The sequence below is a fragment of the Mirounga leonina genome, unplaced genomic scaffold (assembly GCF_011800145.1).
Source record: "Mirounga leonina isolate KUSES-001 unplaced genomic scaffold, KU_Mleo_1.0 Mir_152, whole genome shotgun sequence".
NCBI lineage: Eukaryota > Metazoa > Chordata > Mammalia > Carnivora > Phocidae > Mirounga > Mirounga leonina.
This window is the reverse complement of record NW_023270380.1, coordinates 15377271-15396557: the sequence shown is the minus strand read 5'-3', so window position 1 is coordinate 15396557 and position 19287 is coordinate 15377271. Positions and strand designations below refer to the sequence as shown.

Here is a 19287-nt window from a genome sequence, read left to right as displayed (position 1 = left end):
CTTTTTAAAAATTCTTTTCTAGGCTGAACAGGACAATGGCCATCCTCTTCCTGCCTTCGCCAGTCTCCATATTGAAATCCTGGATGAAAACAATCAGAGTCCGTATTTCACGATGCCCAGTTACCAGGGCTATATCCTGGAATCCGCCCCAGTGGGAGCAACCATCTCCGACAGTCTGAATTTGACCTCCCCTCTGAGGATTGTGGCTCTGGACAAGGATATAGAAGATGTAAGCTCAATATAAATGTTGTCCTTGTTTCATTAACACGTCTTGTTACATTTATGTCAACAGGAAATTTTACAAAGACCTAGTGACAGGAGGTATAGAATAGAGAACAGAGTCCTTGTGAATAAGAGTCTTATAAATGAGAATCTTAGTGTTGTAATTTCATTTCACAGCAAGAATACTATAAAAAAAGAGCATGTTTGAATTCAGCGACCCTTTTTTTTTTTTTTTCCAGTTTACAGATACTGGGTATAGGGAAGAAAACGAATGTTTCATTTATAGTTTGCTAAACCCCCAGGACAATCTCTTTTATTAATAATGGGTTAAAAACTGTTTATACAGTTGCTGATAGGGAACGCTCATGACATTACACAATGAGTCTATGAAAACATGAAGGCAGCCCTGGAGTATGATTTGGGGGACTTTCCAGATGCTATGTTATTTGGGGGCAGCTGACCTGCTGGTGGCTGTGCTGATACTCAGACCGTCCACTCCACACATCGTTGCCTGTGGTGGTGGTGATGCGGACATCCACTCACACAGTGGAAAATGGTCCAGGCTGGGCGGGTCAGCCTACCTGACCTTCTCAGTCCCTCTTTGGCTATGAAGAGTGGACAGAAAATCTATACCAGGCCAGCCAGAGCCCTTCCAGGAAAGGAAAAATGAAGAATTATAGCTGGAAGGCTTTGGCATCATGTATTAAATAAGTGGGAAGGACTTTGGAGACAGCTGAGTTTGCTGGCAACATGGCGGAAGCCTATCACCAGCAAGAGAGAAGGGGCAGAAAAGAGACCTGTTGGGGTCCTGTTGTTTAGGTTATAAGATCCCCAAGCCTTTGCTGAACTCTAAAAGATTTTCCTTCGATTCCATGACCTACCACATAATTCTCCATGTATCTTTTTTTTTTTTTTTAAACATACGTTGAGTTGGATTTGTCTCTTGCAATGTGGGAAGTCCTGACTAGCAGTCTCTCTCCCCTCTGTTGGTGCTGTTGGGTTAGACTTCCCGTGAGGATGGAGATGTTCTGCAGCTGGGCTGTCCGCTCCCGGAGCCGCGAGCCCTGTGTGGCCATGCAGCATTGGACAGGACACTAGCCTGAGAACCGAATTCTAATGTTTTGGTTAATTAATTTAAGTGTAAGTCATCCCCTGTCACTAATTGGACAGCACAGCAGTGAGGTGTCCCCCAAATCTCCTTCTATGGAGCTTTGTCATCCATCTAGTAAATGAAGAGGGAATTTTCCAAGTTTTTTTTTTTTTTTTTTTCTCTTTCCGGAAAAAGCATGTAACACTCCACAGAGGATGTGACAACTCTGTGTGCACGCTCCTCTTTCCAGATGTCGTTATGCCTCCCGGTGCTTTCTCTTCTCTCATCCACCGTTCCTGTCTTCTTAGCCTCTGCTCTTCCATCTCATCATGTTTTACACAGTAGCTATATGAGTTCTTGGTGCCTGCCAGACAATATAGGAATTGCTTTATCTTGCATTAATTTCCTTAAATCTCACAGCAAACATAGTAGATGCAATTTCCCATATTGCAAAAGGGGAGGTGGAAGCTATTTTAAATGCCTGATGTGATCACAGAGTTCGTAAATGGTGGAGATGGTCCTTGAGCCAAGGTCTATGGGAAACAAAGTCCCTGATTTTAAGCATCAAACTAGAAAGCCGCTATCTATTTGCTATGGTCTGGCTCTAACCTGACTATGATAACAGCTGATGAATGCTACAGACTTTTTTCCAGAAAAGTGCATATACCTGCACAATTTCCCATCCCAGCTTAGGGGGTTAAGGATCCTCTGAATGTCTTCATTTAGTGAATCCTCACTAGAAAATTTAGAGCCACCTTAATACATTTTATATAGGCTAAGCTACTATAGTTTGTAGGCCTGGTGATGTCCCATAAATTTTGGTGTGGATTTTCTTTCATTTTTAAATTGGAATGCGTGATCATACTTTAAGCAGTGACTAGTGAATTTGGAAAATTATAATGGTTTATGTCATACCTTCATGAACACAGTGGTGAGCAGAAGCTAAATCCTGAAGAAAAAGAGCAGTTACAGTTTCTCCATAATTGCAAAATGTACATGTTTGTACTCACTTGATATATTTATTATTATTATTTTGCTTGATGTATTTATGTTACCGAATGTTTGCATACTAAGCCCTACACTTACTTGTGTACATTCCTATTTTTCTGGATTGTTATTCACTTTAAAGAATCTAAGATTTCATTCTAAGAGACTTTGTAAGGATGGTGGGACTTACAGGGTGTCACTGAGGTGGGTGGGGAGAGCTCCCGGGACTAAACACTATTAACATTGGGCTCTTTGGGCTGACAATTCCAGTTAGCTTATTAGATGCTCTGAGTGTTTCCAGGGGAGGGGCAGCTGGCTGTGGTTCTCGGGAGTTAGACACCCGCCCTTTGACTGTTGGTCCTACCATGTGATGGTTGTATGACACTGAGGGGCTTGCATTCACCAGTTGCCCCTTTTGCTCAATCACCTATGATCCAAAAAGTTATATGGGAGCGGTGATTGCCACCTTGGCCTGCTCCTTCACTTGGGGCTGGTGGGGAGGGCAGGGAGAGGACAGTTCCCATAGATGACCCCATGCGCATGGAGAGTGGTGCCAAATATCACTAATTGAACACTGTGTTCTGACCATTTGTTTCTTATGTAGTCCCACCCTCTTCCTGAAATTAACTACAATGAGTGCTGTGAGGTGCCTTGAAAGTGAACAAGTATCTCTAATCTCCTAGTTATAAATGTTTCTAAAATATTGTATACAGCTCCTATATATCTATAATGTAAATAAGTCCACAGAATATTAAGCATTGTTTAATCCACCTTCCTCTACTATATGAAATGTTCCCCTAAGACCCACCTTTCAGGAGCAGATACACCACCTCTTTGTGCCACTCAATCTTGAAACCTGGGAGTCGCTGATTTCAGTTTGCTCCTGACAACTGAAGCTCTTTGCATCCTTCCTGTTTAGTCTTCTGAATATTTCAGCAATTCTCTTTTCTTCTCCCATCTTGACAACCATCACCCTACTTGTTCTCTCATTAGAATTGCCTCCTGATGTCCCTGCCTTCATAATTTTTTCTGACTCAGGCCTCTCTCTCACTCAGCCCCTAACAGTGATCTCTTCAAGATCTCACAAGGGACTGTATCACAAGCCTGCCTAACGTGCTGGTGTGACTTCACATCCCCCGCACAAGAGAATGGCTAGTGTCGCTAGATGCCTGAACATTCCTACCATCTCATTTTCTGAAACTCCCCGCCTCACCTGTTACCTTTAGCATCTACTTGTAGTCTCCTGCACATGCCAACCTGCCTCTCGTCTCATTTCCATTATTTGTGATGTTTTGTACATTTTGAAATCTTCCATCCTTCATTACCCAAGCCAGCATGGGCAACTTAAGCTCAGTGTTTAGAAATCTGCTCAGGCTTGGCCTCATTCACGCATCTTGCCTAGACTCCGCTTCCTCCCAGATGAGCTGCATGACTCTCCTCCATGCATTTCTCTACTGCACTATTCACGTCATTGTAGGTGCCTTGCTCCCTCTTTGAACTTAAATGGAAGATAGGGCCTACATCTCAATCACTTCTGTATCCTGAAGATCTAACACAGTTCCCAGAACTTAATATGTACTAGTAATTTTTTTTTTTTAAGGGGTGATTTCTTTTTTTTTTTAATCTTTAATTGTTGTGTTAATCACTATACATTACATTATTAGTTTTTCATGTAGTTTTCCATGATTCATTGTTTGTGCATAACACCCAGTGCTCCATGCAAAACGTGCCCTCTTTAATACCCATCACCAGGCTAACCCATCCTCCCACCCCCCTCCCCTCTAGAACCCTCAGTTTGTTTTTCAGAGTCCATCTTCTCATGGTTTGTCTCCCCCTCCAATTTCCCACCCTTCATTCTCCCCCTCCTGCTATCTTCTTATTTTTTTTAAACATATATTGTATTATTTGTTTCAGAGGTATAGATCTGTGATTCAACAGTCTTGCATAATTCACAGTGCTCACCATAGCACATACCTTCCCCAGTGCCTATCACCCAACTACCCCATCCCTCCCACCCCCCCACCACTCTAGCAACCCTCAGTTTGTTTCCTGAGATTAAGAATTCCTCATATCAGTGAGGTCATATGATACATGTCTTTCTCTGTTTGACTTCTTTCGCTCAGCATAACACCCTCTAGGACCATCCACATCCTTGCAAATGGCAAGATCTCATTCCTTTTAATGGCTGCATAATATTCCAATGCATGTATATACCACATCTTCTTTATCCATTCATCTGTTGATGGGCATCTTGGCTCTTTCCACAGTTTGGCTATTGTGGACATTGCTGCTATAAACATCAGGGTGCACATACCCCTTCGGATCCCTACATTCGTATGGTAGCTCTAATTTCAACTTTTTGAGGAACCTCCACACTGTTTTCCAGAGTGGCTGTACCAGCTTGCATTCCCAACAACAGTGTAGGAGCGTTGCCCTTTCTCCACATCCCCACCAACATCTGTCGTTTCCAGACTTGTTAATTTTAGCCATTCTGACTGGTGTGAGGTGATATCTCATTGAAGTTTTGATTCGGATTTCCCTGATGCCAAGGAATGTTGAGGACTTTTTCATGTGTCTGTTGGCCATTTGGAGGTCTGCTTTGGAAAAATGTTCATGTCTTCTGCCTATTTCTTGATTGGATCATTCGTTCTTCCGGTGTTGAGTTTAAGAGGTTCTTTATAGATTTTGGATACTAGCCCTTTATCTGATATGTCATTTGCAAATACCTTCTCCCATTCTGTCAGTTGTCTTTTGGTTTTGTCGACTGTTTCTTTTGCTGTGCAAAAGCTTTTTATCTTGATGAAGTCCCAATAACTCATTTTTGCCCTTGCGTCCCTTGCCTTTGGCGATGTTCCTAGGAAGAAGTTGCTGCGGCTGAGGTTGAACAGGTTGTTGCCTGTGTTCTCCTTTAGGATTTTGATGGACTCCTGTCTCACATTGAGGTCTTTCAACCATTTGGAGTCTATTTTTGTGTGTGGTGTAAGGAAAAGGTCCAGTTTCATTCTTCTACAGGGCTGTCCAATTTTCCCAACACCATTTGTTGAAGAGACTGTCTTTTTTCCATTGGACATTCTTTCCTGCTTTGTCGAAGATGAGTTGACCATAGAGTTGAGGGTCCATTTCTGGGCTCTCTAGTTCCATTGATCTATGTGTCTGTTTTTGTGCCAGTACCATGCTGTCTTGATGATGACAGCTTTGTAATAGAGCTGGAAGTCCGGAATTGTGATGCCGCCAGCTTTGCTTTTCTTTTTCAACATTCCTCTGGCTATGCGGGGTCTTTTCTGGTTCCATACAAATTTTAGGATTATTTGTTCCATTTCTTTGAAAAAAGTGGATGGTATTTTGATGGGGATTGCATTGAATGTGTAGATTGCTCTAGGTAGCACTGACATCTTCACAATATTTGTTCTTCCAATCCAAGAGCATGGAACGTTTTTCCATTTCTTTGTGTCTTCCTCAATTTCTTTCATGAGTATTTTATAGTTTTCTGAGTACAGACCCTTTGCCTCTTTGGTTAGATTTATTCATAGGTATCTTATGGTTTTGGGTGCAATTGTAAAAGGGATCGACTCCTTAGTTTCTCTTTCTTCTGTCTTGTTGGTGTATAGGAATGCCACTGATTTCTGTGCATTGATTTTATATCCTGCCACTTGACTGAATTCCTGTATGAGTTCTAGCAGTATTGGGGTGGAGTCTTTGGGGTTTTCCACATAAAGTATCATATCATCTGCAAAGAGTGAGAGTTTGACTTCTTCTTTGCCGATTTGGATGCCTTTGATTTCTTTTTGTTGTCTGATGGCTGTGGCTAGGACTTCCAATACTATATTGAATACCAGTGGTGATAGTGGACATCCCTGCCACGTTCCTGACCTTAGGGAGAAAGCTCTCAGTTTTTCCCCATTGAGAATGATATTCGCTGTAGGTTTTTCATAGATGGCATTTATGGTATTGAGGTATGTACCCTCTATGCCTATACTCTGAAGAGTTTTGATCAAGAAAGGATGCTATACTTTGTCACATGCTTTTTCTGCATCTATTGAGAGGATCATATGATTCTTGTTCTTTCTTTTGTTAATGTATTGTATCATGTTGATTGATTTGTGGATGTTGAACCAAGCTTGCAGCCCAGGGATAAATCACACTTGGTCATGGTGAACAACACTTTCAATGTACTATTGTAGCCTATTGGCTAGTATTTTGGTGAGAATTTTTGCATCCATGTTCATCAGGGATATTGGTCTGTTATTCTCCTTTTTGATGGGGTCTTTGTTTGGGGGATCCAGGTAATGATGGCCTCATAAAACAAGTTTGGAAGTTTTCCTTCCATTTCTATTTTTTGGAACAGTTTCAGAAGAATAGGTATTAATTCTTCTTGAAATGTTTGATAGAATTCCCCTGGGAAGCCATCTGGCCCTGGGCTTTTGTTTGTTGGGAGATTTTTGATGACTGCTTCAATTTCCTTAGTGGTTATAGGTCTGTTCAGGTTTTCTATTTCTTCCTGGTTCAGTTTTGGTAGTTGATACATCTCTAGGAATGTATCCATTTCTTCCAGGTTGTCTAATTTGCTGGCATAGAGTTGCTCATAATATGTTCTTATAATTGTTTGTATTTCTTTGGTGTTGGTTGTGATCTCCTCTTTGATTCATGATTTTGTTGATTTGGGTCATTTCTCTTTTCTTTTGGATAAGTCTGGCCAGGGGTTTATCAATCTTGTTAATTCTTTCAAAGAACCAGCTCCTAGTTTCGTTGATCTGTTCTACTGTTCTTTTAGTTTCTATTTCATTGATTTCTGCTCGGATCTTTATTATTTCTCTTCTCCTGCTGGGTTTAGGCTTTATTTGCTGTTCTTTCTCCAGCTCCTTTAGGTGTAGCATTAGGTTGTGTACTTGAGACCTTTCTTGTTTCTTGAGAAAGGCTTGTATTGCTATATACTTTCCTATCAGGACAGCCTTTGCTGTATTCCAAAGATTTTGAATAGTTGTGTTTTCATTTTCCTTGGTTTCCATGAATTTTTTAAATTCTTCTTTAATTTCCTATTTGACCCATTCATTCTTCAGTAGGATGCTCTTTAGCCTCCATGTATTTGAGTTCTTTCCGACTTTCCTCTTGTGATTGAGTTCTAGTTTCAAAGCATTGTTGTCTGAAAATAGGCAGGGAATGATCCCAATCTTTTGGTACCAGCTGAGACCTGACTTGAGGATGTGATTGATTCTGGAGAATGTTCCATGGGCACCAGCGAAGAATGTGTATTCTGTTGCTTTGGGATGAAATGTTCTGAATATTTCTGTGAAGTCCATTTGGTCCAGTGTGTCATTTAAGGTCTTTATTTCCTTGTTGACCTTTTGCTTAGATGCTCTGTCCATTTCAGTGAGGGGGGCGTTGAAGCCCCCCACTATTATTGTATTGTTGTCGACATGTTTCTTTGCTTTTGTTATTAACTGTCTTATCTAGTTGGCTGCTCCCATGTTAGGGGCATAGATATTTACAATTGTTAGATCTTCTTGTTGGATAGACCCTTTAAGTAGGATATAGTGTCCTTACTCATCTGTTATTACAGTCTTTGGTTTAAAATCTAATTTGTCTGATATAAGGATTGCCACCCCAGCTTTCTCTTGGTGTCCACTAGCATGGTAAATCGTTTCCCCCCCCCTTCACTTTCAATCTGGGGGTGTCTTTGGGTCTAAAATGAGTCTCTTGCAGTAGCTTATCAATTGGTCTTGTTTTTTAATCCAATCTGATAGCCTGTGTCTTTTGATTGGGGCATTTAGCCCATTTATATTTCATTACTATTGAAAGATATGAATTTAGTGCCATTGTATTGCCTGTAAGGTGACTGTTACTGTATATTGTCTGTGTTCCTTCCTGTTCTATGTTGCTTTTAGGCCCTCTCTTTGCTTAGAAGACCCCTTTCAAGATTTCTTGTAGGGCTGGTTTCATGTTTGCAAATTCCTTTAGTTTTTGTTTGTCCTGGAAGCTTTTTATCTCTCCTTCTATTTTCAGTGACAGCCTAGCTGGATATAGTATTCTTGGCTGCATATTTTCCTCATTTAGTGCTCTGAATATATCATGCCAGTCCTTTCTGGCCTGCCAGGTCTTCTGTGGATAGGTCTGTTGCCAATCTAATGTTTCTACCATTGTAGGTTACATATCTCTTCTCCCAAGCTGCTTTTGGGATTTTCTTTTTGTCTCTGAGACTCGTAAGTTTTACTCTTAGATGTTGGGGTGTTGACCTGTTTTTATTGATTTTGAGAGGGGTTCTCTGTGCTTCCTGGATATTAATGCCTGTTTCCTTCCCCAAATTAGGGAAGTTCTCTGCTATAATTTGCTCCATTATACCTCCTGCCCCTCTCTCTCTTTCTTCTTCTTCTGGGTACCCAATTATTCTAATGTTGTTTCATCTTATGGTATCGCTTATCTCTCGAATTCTGCCCTCGTGATCCAGTAGTTGTTTATCTCTCTTTTTCTCAGCTTCTTTATTTTCCATCATTTGGTCTTCTATATCACTGATTCTCTCTTCTGCCTCATTTATCCTAGCAGTTAGTGCCCCCATATTTGATTGCACCTCATTAATAGCCTTTTTGATTTCGACTTGGTTAGGTTTTAGTTCTTTTATTTCTCCAGAAAGTGTTTCTCTAATAACTTCCATGCTTTTTTCAAGCCCAGCTAGTATCTTTAAAATCATCGTTCTGAACTCTAGTTCTGACGTTGTACTAATATCTTTATTGAGTAGGTCCCTGGCAGTCGGTACTGCCTCTTGTTCTTTTTGTTGAGGTGATTTTTTTCTGTCTTGTCATTTTGTTCCAGGTAGTGGTTGCTTATCTATTCAGAGAGTTGTTGCTCTTCTTTTCTTCGATCTCCTGTTTAGTTTGTAGGTGTTCAGAATAGTTTGATCCCTATCCAGTTGAATTCCTGAGACCAGATGAAATCCAGGTCTCCTACTCCTTTGCCATCTTGCTCTGCCCCTCTCTAGTAGTTGTTGAATGAGCTCATGCATTTGGGCATGAGTAAAGGAATGAGGATATCTAACATATGCATCAGAAATTCTAGTGATACTGATCTGTGTCACAGTACGGCCCATTCCGTGGTTGAACAACTAATTCCTAGAAATCTCTTCATCACATTGAGTTGAAACTAACCTTCTTGCAACTCATCCAGTATTCCTTATAGCTTCCATTTGCAGCACACAGAATAAATTCATAGAGTAACCATTAATATGTTTCAAGATGTATTGATGTCCTTCTGAATCATGTCTTTTTCCAGGCCAACGACTGTTTATTTTTAAAAAGTAAAGTATGTTCATTGCTAAGTTATTTAAAGATCTGTGTTAACAAAAGAAACTTCAAGGCCCTTTCAATTCACAGGCAAGAATTTTACTACATGGTAAATTCTTGCTGTTTTTGAATGTCAGAATTAGTGAAGTTAATCAGCATAGGGATAATAGGATTTAAGAATAAAGACAGAGACATGTCACCACATACAGATTTTACTAACAGAAAAGAAGGTTCAGTATCTGGCATGAAAATAAGTCATCACGGTAGGAGTCAATTTCTTGAGTTGCTTCAAGAATAGTTATGCCACAGGGCACATGCCAAGAAGAGAACAAACTTGGGTTATTTGTCCAAAAATTAAGTTGTTTTTCTTCCTTCAACTCAGTGGAAAGTAAGACAAAAACACAGTAGCAGGGATTGGTGAGTTGTGATGTTATTAACAGTGTAGATTTCGAGTCAGAAAGAATCTTAAGGGTCACAGTGAAACTGAAAAAGAGTAAAGAAAGTATTTGTGTCAGTGTTTCTTTTCTATAGTTATATAAATATCAACATATAGTGGGACACCTGGGTGTCTCAGTCGTTAAGTGTCTGCTTTCAGCTGACGTCATGATCCCAGGGTCCTGGGATCGAGCCCCGCATCGGGCTCCCTGGTCGGGGGGAGCCTGCTTCTCCCTCTCCCACTCCCCCTGCTTGTGTTCCCTCTCTCACTGTCTCTCTCTCTGTGTCAAATAAATAAATAAAATCTTTTAAAAAATGTATCAACATATAGATACAAATATTATATATAGAAAAATATGAATTGCATTTATGTGTTTTTTCAAGTATTCTTAGCTCATAATTTCAAAACAGCCCAGAAGATGGGTAAATCAAGACATGCCCAAGGTTTTCAAGAGGATGTCAGAAACCACCAGGTTTTCAGAAGCCAAACAACTGAAAGTTGATTATTGAATTCTGGTTCCAAAAAAATACATAACAGGGATTAGTAATCTACAGAGGTTACCCACTTGGCTTGTAGGCAGTGAGTAACTTATAATTCCAGCTGGATTCATGTCCCTGCATAAAGTGCTACTGTTTCAAGATAAAGGCATCCTTGAATCTAATACAATACACTCTTAAAGGTATCCTGCACTTATATGCCTCATACATATTCTTATGCTGTTCTATGTAAGGTCAGAATGTGAAGACAAAAATGCACCTTGAAAAAAGTTATTAGTTTAAATGTACTGGAAAATGTTGTTGCTGTTGTTTGTTTGTTTCTTACTAGTGTATACATGTATGCTGTATGTATGTTTGTAGTCATTTATGCTTACATTGTTTTTTTCTTAATGTTAAATTTGTAAATAGGTCCCACCTGGTGGAATTCCTGTAGGTATTGGGTGTTTATTTTGTGTTTGCTCTTTTGTGAATTGCTGTGGTTCATTTCCTAGCTCTTTTTCTTTTCTACTAAAACAAGTAGACAGTTACTTCATTATCACTTATAAAGACATCTACAACTACTTTAAATATATATATGCTTGTAGATGTAATTTAAATCTATGTTCCTCATATTATTGGTTTGAGTAGAATGAATTGTGTGGAATCCAAACTGCATATAAACTTTAACAAAGATTATTCAATTGTTAAATGTTTTTGCAGTCATGACAGATGTTCATAATCCATCACCGTATTCCTCCTAAAAGATTCTGAGTGTGGAATTGAACCTTTTTGAACAAGGTTGTCTGAAGACAACCACTGCTGACCAATTCAAATTGGCAGATGAGATTAAATTTTTTGTCATTTCTTGTTACACTTTATAATTTATGTATGCACGTAAGTATGCATATGTATACATATGCACATAAACACACACATTTCTGTGTTATATGTGTATATATATGAGGATGCATATAAGCTTGTGTGTGTGTATGAGACAATATTTTGATTCCTGTTGGAAACCCAAAATTGTCTTTAAATCCAATTACTTGTTATATTTAAATGTCTGTCTTCTATATGATGCAATTTCTAATTTTACATTCACGTGTTTCTTTATCTTTGCATTTGCATATGTGTTTACTTTTGCCTTCTTCTTTTTTTCTGTGCTGTGAGTGAATATCAGAGTTTATTTTACCCTCTCAGAAAATAATACACAAATCAATAAAATGATATACTTATGGTATATACTGAATATATACTTTAGATAAAATAATATTACCATTTGTCAGAGGGGAAAAGAACATTTATTAGTCAGCCTTCTGTGTACATAATAATTAGTTAAAAAACTAATATGTATTTTAAACAAATTTATAGACACAAGGACTACATGAAATCTATTGTCCCTGTCAGAATAATAAGCCAGAGCATTATCTGTCTATTTATACTCATAATATACCACACCTGAAACTAGTATTATCCTTAAAAATAAATCCAAGTATTAAGCTTTGAGTAATAACTGGCTGAATATTTCCAAATCTGTATTCTTAAATTCTTGTCCTCAAAGAAATATCCAGATAATCACCAATGGTATCTATGTATCCAATATGTAGATTTTAAAAAGTTACTACATGAAATGTTCATAAAATTCACAAGTTAAAATTTAATCAGAGATTAACTGAGCAGGACAGATTAGAATGAACTGTAAGATGCCATGGACAATCATAGCTTTCTGTGTTATGTTATCTTTTTACAAAAAAATAATCTGCATGTCTGGGAAGTGTTATTTTAGGCTTTAGTTATTACAACAGGACTTGAAGTGAAGACAATTAAGTTATCAAAAGGTCTTTAATGTTTCTGGTTATAAAATATGAGAGTCTGTTTATGAAGTCCTGGTGTGTATATCATCTTCAAATGGGAAGCATTGGACAGTGAAAATCTTGCGGCTTCCATAAACTGGGAAAAGGGACAGTGTTGTTTGTAACACAAGCATATTGTGCAGTCTCACATATGCACAAGCTGGCTCACAACCCAACATCCACTGTAGTCTTGCACCATCACAATACCTGGCATTAAAAAACAAAAAAACAAAAAAACACGCCTACAACATGTGGTGAGAATACAAATGAATATATCTAACAAACTTACTAACAGAGGGTGTGGTTGAAAGGAAGAAAAGAAATTGAGAGAGAATATCAGTTATAAGCAAGTAAAGAATGACTGAAGGACTTGAATAAAGGGAAGGAAGAAAATATTTGCTATGTCAAGTCCCATACCAGAACTTGTTCAGCTTACTCAGCTTGGATTACTGGCTGTTGCAGGTCTGAGTGAAGGAAGGTGTTCTTTGGCACCATTGTGGGTAAACTCAGAGAATAGGAAAAAATATATAAATTTAACAGCCTAGTGATCTTACCTTGGTTGGTAAAATCAAGGATAAACACTAAAAAATGACAGGCACTCATACTTACTTAGTTTTTGTTGTTGTTGTTAATTGAAACTGCATTCTAACTTTTCTGCTCATTTAAAAGTAACCATTGGATTTTATTGCAGTTGACCTTAAAGTACGCAATAAGAAGCAACCTCAAAATATGGTTCAAGATATGTTGAGTTTACATGCAGTTTATAGTCTACTTTTTAAAATAAATAAACTTTTTATTAACTAACATACTTGATTATCCAAACACCCTCCCTGCTAGCCATGCTGAGCAATGGGGGTCACAACACTGACATGGAGCCTGAGGTTCCTGTTTGAGAATATCTGTGACCTGTACCCATGAAATAAATAATATGTTATATGTTAATAAAATAAATTAAAAAATAAAAATAATTTAAAAATTTTAAAAAAAGAATTGCTAAATCACTATATTGTACACCTGAAATATAATACTGCATGTTAACTATACTGGAATTAAAATAAAAAATTAAAAAAGAAAAAGTATGAATGGAAAGCCTCTGACTTTCACAGCTCTTAACAACTTTATTTCATAATAAAGAGACCATTGGAAATGATTATCTATAGTATTATTTTTTTCTTGTTCCAGGATCAATAAATGTAGCATACTGGACTTATATCACAATCATGGACGTAGAAGCTACAATAGTATAGCTAAATGCTATCTCCTAATGAGATACTACAAATAGAGAACTTGTGTTAGGTTCAAATGAAACCATTCATTTCAGAGTTATTTGAAATATACACATATTGAATCTTTAAAAAGGTATAGAGATTACAGTATCTGTGGATCAAATAAGGTGTACCTTTTAATATAGTAGGAAACATTTCAACTTTCTCACTTTCACATAGAAATTTTTAAAAGGTGAGTTCTAGTGGTGCCTGGGTGGCTCAGTAGGTTAAGCGTCTGCCTTCTGCTCAGGTCATGATCCCAGGGTCCTGGGATCGAGCCCCGCATCAGGCTCCCTGCTCTGTGGGAAGCCTGCTTCTCCCTCTCCCACTCCCCCTGCTTGCGTTCCCTCTCTCGCTGTCTCTCTCTCTCTGTCAAATAAATAAATAAAATCTTTAAAAAAAAAGATGAGTTCTAATTTTTTAATCAAATGAACATGTCTTTAACAATTCCAAACTCTATACTCTGCCCTCAGCACCTGAATTCAGACTTTGGGAAGTAATCTATGATATTAAGTTACACATCACACTATGCTATGCATAATGTGTATTTTTCATTTGAGTCTAGTTGACACTTGCTGTGACATGAGTTTCAGGTGGACGCCATAGCAATGTGACTTCTCTGTACGCCAAGCTCAGCACCCGCATGGCTCCCATCTGTCACCACATGATGCTCTTACAGGACCAGGGATGCTATTCCCTGTGCTGTGCCTTTCATCCCCGTGACTTACTCATTCCATAACTGGAAGCCTGTATCCCCCACTCCCCTTAGTGCATAATATTTTTATAGTTGTCAAAACCTACAGAAACACCTCACCTCCCTGTGTCATGTCTGTTGCTGTTGTTTGCGTAAATCCTTGTCTGTGGTCCTGTCTCTCACTAATCTTTTCCCTGCCCCACCTGCCTTCTTACTCCACCACCAGACATCAGTCCATGCCTCCCCACTTACATCCTTGTTCTTTCTCCAACATGCAGAGATTAATCTTATCTTTCAGGAGGGCAGTGAAACTGTGAAGGGTTGCCAATGCATAATTATCTCTGTTTTGAACTTTTGCAATCCCTTCTTTATGTATATGTCATCTTTCTGGACTCTTATCAGACACAATGCAGCCAATTCATATACCTTCAATGTAATCATCTGAAATTTTTAAATTAAAATAAACATTATGTTTCCCTTTGGAGAGCCTTTGCAGCATTAAAATAAGAAAAAGCAAGTATGATATTTATAGGTAATGAATTATACATAACCAATTTTATTTCTTTTTTGCATTAAATGTGAGAACAGAATAATAATAGGCATATGTACAGTTTATTACTACAAATGAAGTAGTTGTACAATCCTACAGCTAAAATTTTGGCCTCCAATTTTCTTTTCTTGCATTTATTTCTTATTTCTCAAGCCCAACGAAGTTCTGGAGAATATTGATATTGAGTAACCAAAAAGAATATATTCAATTGGATTGTTATCTATGCTATTCTTTTCCTTTTACTCACATTAATTGTACTTGTACTCATTCTGCTATGGTGTTTTCCACAAAAGGGGTCATTGTCTTTGCATAATCCAGCTCAGTGATGAGTGAATGTCTAGTGAAACCTATCTTGTCTTTGGAAAGTCTTACTACAGTCATGCATAGTTTTGTGATAGATTTGCAAAATGAATCTCCAGTTAATGAACTAATAGCTGCATTATGTATTCACCATTTTAAATAATGGCATTCTTTTTTTCAAAGATGAAAGACCCAGAGCTTCACCTTTTCCTGAATGATTACACCTCAGTCTTCACTGTTACACAAACTGGCATTACTCGCTACCTCACCTTACTTCAGCCAGTGGACAGGGAAGAACAGCAGACTTACACTTTTTCGGTAAAAAGATTTTGTATACACATTTGTGTGTGTGTGTGTGTGTGTGTGTGTAACAGAAAGAGATATCTGTTTAAAACCAAAGAAGTCAATGATTTAGGAGGAAAAAATACAATATTTTCAAGGAATTTAGAATTGAGAATATCAATAATAAAATTCTTCACATGTATTTCTCCTTTTTCTGTTTTATAAGTTTGTGCAGCTGTGTTAACATTCTTTCCAACAGAGGAAAAATAATGTTCAAGATGGAAACAGGAAAATAGGGGTCTCATTTTTCACCGTACACTCATAATTGACTTAAATTTGAGATGTTATCAGCAGAATCCACAAGTAAAGAATTATTTCCTAACCCATAGTTTATTTTAACTTATTTTATGGGTTGGTTTTTTTTGTTATTATATTTTAAATTTTGCCATAAGGTTAGGCCAGGGGTTCTCCACTGGGATGATCCCTGCGCCCCTCCAAGCCCATCCCCTGGACACATTTGGCAACATCTGCAGACACATTGGCCATCACTACTGTGAGGGATGCTATTCACATCAGGGAGGGAGACAACAAGGATGCTGCTAAGCAGCTTATAACACACAGGAGAGCGCCCCCCCACACACACACACTGAAACAAAGAATTATCTGATGGAGAGATCCTAGTATAGTTTAATCAAGAAAAAAAAAGGAAAAAAAAGAATATTAAACTGTAATTATAAAAATTTAAAAAAAAATAGATATAAATATATATATATATATATATATATATATATATATATATGACTAGTGCAGTTGAGAAGTGAATACAGATGAAAAGAAAGCTGTATTATCCAAATTTCTGAGCTAGATTTTATTCGGATATAAGTGGAAAATGAGCTGATAGAAAAGTAGAGATTGTGGGACTTATATAGGATTTCCTTCTGGAGAACCTAATGCAGCAGAGCCAGAGATTCCAGGAAACCTGACAGTTAGAACTTAGATACAAAGTGGATTTCGGACGTCATTCAGAACAAAGATGGCAGTGTTATAATGCTGATTTTGTTTGCCAGGCCTTCCTAAAATGTTAATGGTGTAATTAAGATATCACTATTAACTAATGGCAATAAGTCCTTTAAAAATTGTCATTTTGTGAATTACCAGAAAAAGACAACACATCTCTAGGGCACCTACTTCCTTGTGTGATCTAAGTATGTTGGCTATAAAAGCATCTATGGCATTGTATACAAAATATGGAAAAGTGAAGAATAACTTCCTATTTTTTTAAAAAAAATTAAGTAGTAGTTAACTCCTAAGAATCAGCAATGTTACTGGCTCACTCCAAGCCTCTAAGACATTTTACATGTCTGCTTATTTAAAATGTGCTTGGAATTGAAATATATTAAAAATAAAACAGAATTCTCTGTAATTGCTTCTTAGCACATTAAAATACTTTGCTTATATGTACTATTGCAGGTTTATTTCCTTTTATCAACAAAACATTTTGGCACCCATTTAAAACTGAAATTATATATAAGAAACATCTTAAATCATGAGAGTGAATTCTGTACTGCTTATGTTTGCATGACTTTTCTGTTACATGTATTTTTCTATCCCCAAAGATAACGGCATTCGATGGTGTGCAGGAGAGTGAGCCAGTTATTGTCAATATTCGGGTGATGGATGCAAATGATAACACTCCAACCTTCCCTGAAATATCCTACAATGTCTATCTGTATACAGACATGAGCCCCGGCGACAGTGTCATTCAGGTAACTCCCCGTATGGTATGAGGATTTACACAAAGCAGTTACTTCCATGGGCATTATGCAATGCATAGGTTAAGAAACTGCTGAAGAAATGAAAATGAACTTCAGACTCATGATATGACATAACTTTAGCTTAAAAAGCTTTAGATTTATGTTTACTTTTTAAATAAAAATGTATCTGTATGCACTTTATTTTTTAAAGATTTTATTTATTTATTTGGGGGCGGGGAGAGTACAGAGTGAGGGGCAGAGGGAGGAGCAGACTCCCCCCTGAGCAGGCAGCCCAGCGTGGGACTTGTTCCCAGGACCCTGGGATCACAACCTGAGCCGAAGGCAGACACTTAACTGACTGAGCCACCCAGGTGCCCCATTTATATTCACTCTAAAATGGAATTAACTAGTTATTAAATGTAAACATAGCTATTTGACCAGTTTATAATTGATTTTTAAAAATTTAATGCTATGAATATATTTAAATAGTTAATATAATAATATACTTAAAACACTTAAGTTTCAGGTATTAGACATATAGTTGAAAACTTCAAATTATTTTGAACTTCTGCAAATATGGGTTAAATTTCCCTTGGCGATAAAGACAGAAGACTGCCTTAATAAACTAGTGGATAAAACTGTTAGTGGATACCTGGACATAAAACGGAATCATTACTTGGGCGCCTGGGTGGCTCAGTTGGTTGAGCGACTGCCTTCGGCTCAGGTCATGATCCTGGAGTCCCGGGATCGAGTCCCACATTGGGCTCCCTGCTCAGCAGGGAGTCTGCTTCTCCCTCTGACCACCCCCCTCATGTGCTCTCTCTCTCTCTCTCTCATTCTCTCTCTCAAATAAATAAATAAAATCTTTAAAAAAAAAGCGGAATCATTACAACAGAGAAAATTAGAATTACATAGTAAACGGTGTCTTTGAAAACACAGAAATTGGGCAAAATCCTTCTCATTGATTTGTCTTATTTTTATTATTAACTGTGTACTTACTGCATTTAAATTAATTACAAGTTATCTCAAAATATGTGGGGTTTTTTTTTTTTTTTTTGTATTTTGAGTATGAGTCATAGATAAGTCATAATATTCATCCTTGAGGGTTTTTAGAAATCTGGAGAATTGAATCTAGTACTTTCCAAACTAGCTGTACTGCAGAATTTTCCAGGGAGTTTTAGAAATACAGACAACCAAGATTTCACATCCGCTTTCCTGGATCTGAAGCTCTACAAGCAATACATACTTTACTGATATTAGAAAAACGAACCCCACGAGTTTCAGTTGCCCAACCATGTAAGGATCACTGATGTAGATTATCCTCTAAATCTGAGAGTCAGACTCAATAATTCTAAGTAACGACCAGGTCAGGAAAGCCATGATTCCATATACTTTTTGGAGTATTTGAATAGCTCCCAATTATTACTAAATTACATGTTACATAGCAATTACATTATATCATTAGATATGGTCATAAAAAATTTTGGAAAGGCTGGAAATTCACCTGTACGTGCTTGCATGCGTGAATACCCTTGGCTGTATTTGGTATCGGGGGGAAAGCCAGATGCATTTCATTCCTATCTTGCTTGTGAATGTCTCATATTGATGAAATCCGCCCTTTCAACCATTTGTCTTGAGAACAGAACTCTGATTAGTTTATTTCTGCATCCATAACATCTATACTCACAGTGCCTAGCCTATAGTAGATGCTCAGTATAGTAGATGCTTAATAAATGTTTTCTCAGGGGTGACAGAGGGAGACTTACAGACAAGTGGATATGAATGAACAGGAAGGTATAAACGCACTGGTCTTTATTTCTAGTCAATTGGCAGACCTGGGGAGTGACAATTATCTTTACCAAGGCGCTTACTACAAACGCAGCAAAATTACAGTTTATACAGATCAAGGAATGACAATCGTTGTCATGTTCTTATTTAATTAGACCTGATTCTCATCTCTATAATAACATAATTGAAAATAAGAGCAAGTTTATATATATATATATATATATATATATATATATATACACACACACACACACACACACACACACATATATACACACACACACATATATGTATTAAAAAAAAAAAAAAAACAGCAGGG

General features: G+C 37.7%; 1 protein-coding gene across 8 annotated transcripts in view; it reads left to right on the top strand.

Annotated features, from left to right (window-relative positions):
- Positions 1 to 19287, top strand: part of PCDH15 (protocadherin related 15) — a 789625-nt gene that overhangs the window by 444122 nt on the left and 326216 nt on the right. For 6 of the 8 annotated variants that reach the window (XM_035008612.1, XM_035008611.1, XM_035008610.1 and 3 more), the window contains 3 exons: positions 23 to 229; positions 15328 to 15462; positions 17043 to 17192. In XM_035008612.1, the coding sequence (XP_034864503.1) occupies positions 23 to 229; positions 15328 to 15462; positions 17043 to 17192 (492 nt within the window). Of the gene's footprint in view, positions 1 to 22; positions 230 to 10911; positions 10933 to 15327; positions 15463 to 17042; positions 17193 to 19287 lie in introns of all 8 variants that reach the window. The other 2 variants (XM_035008608.1, XM_035008609.1) reach the window with 1 other exon arrangement.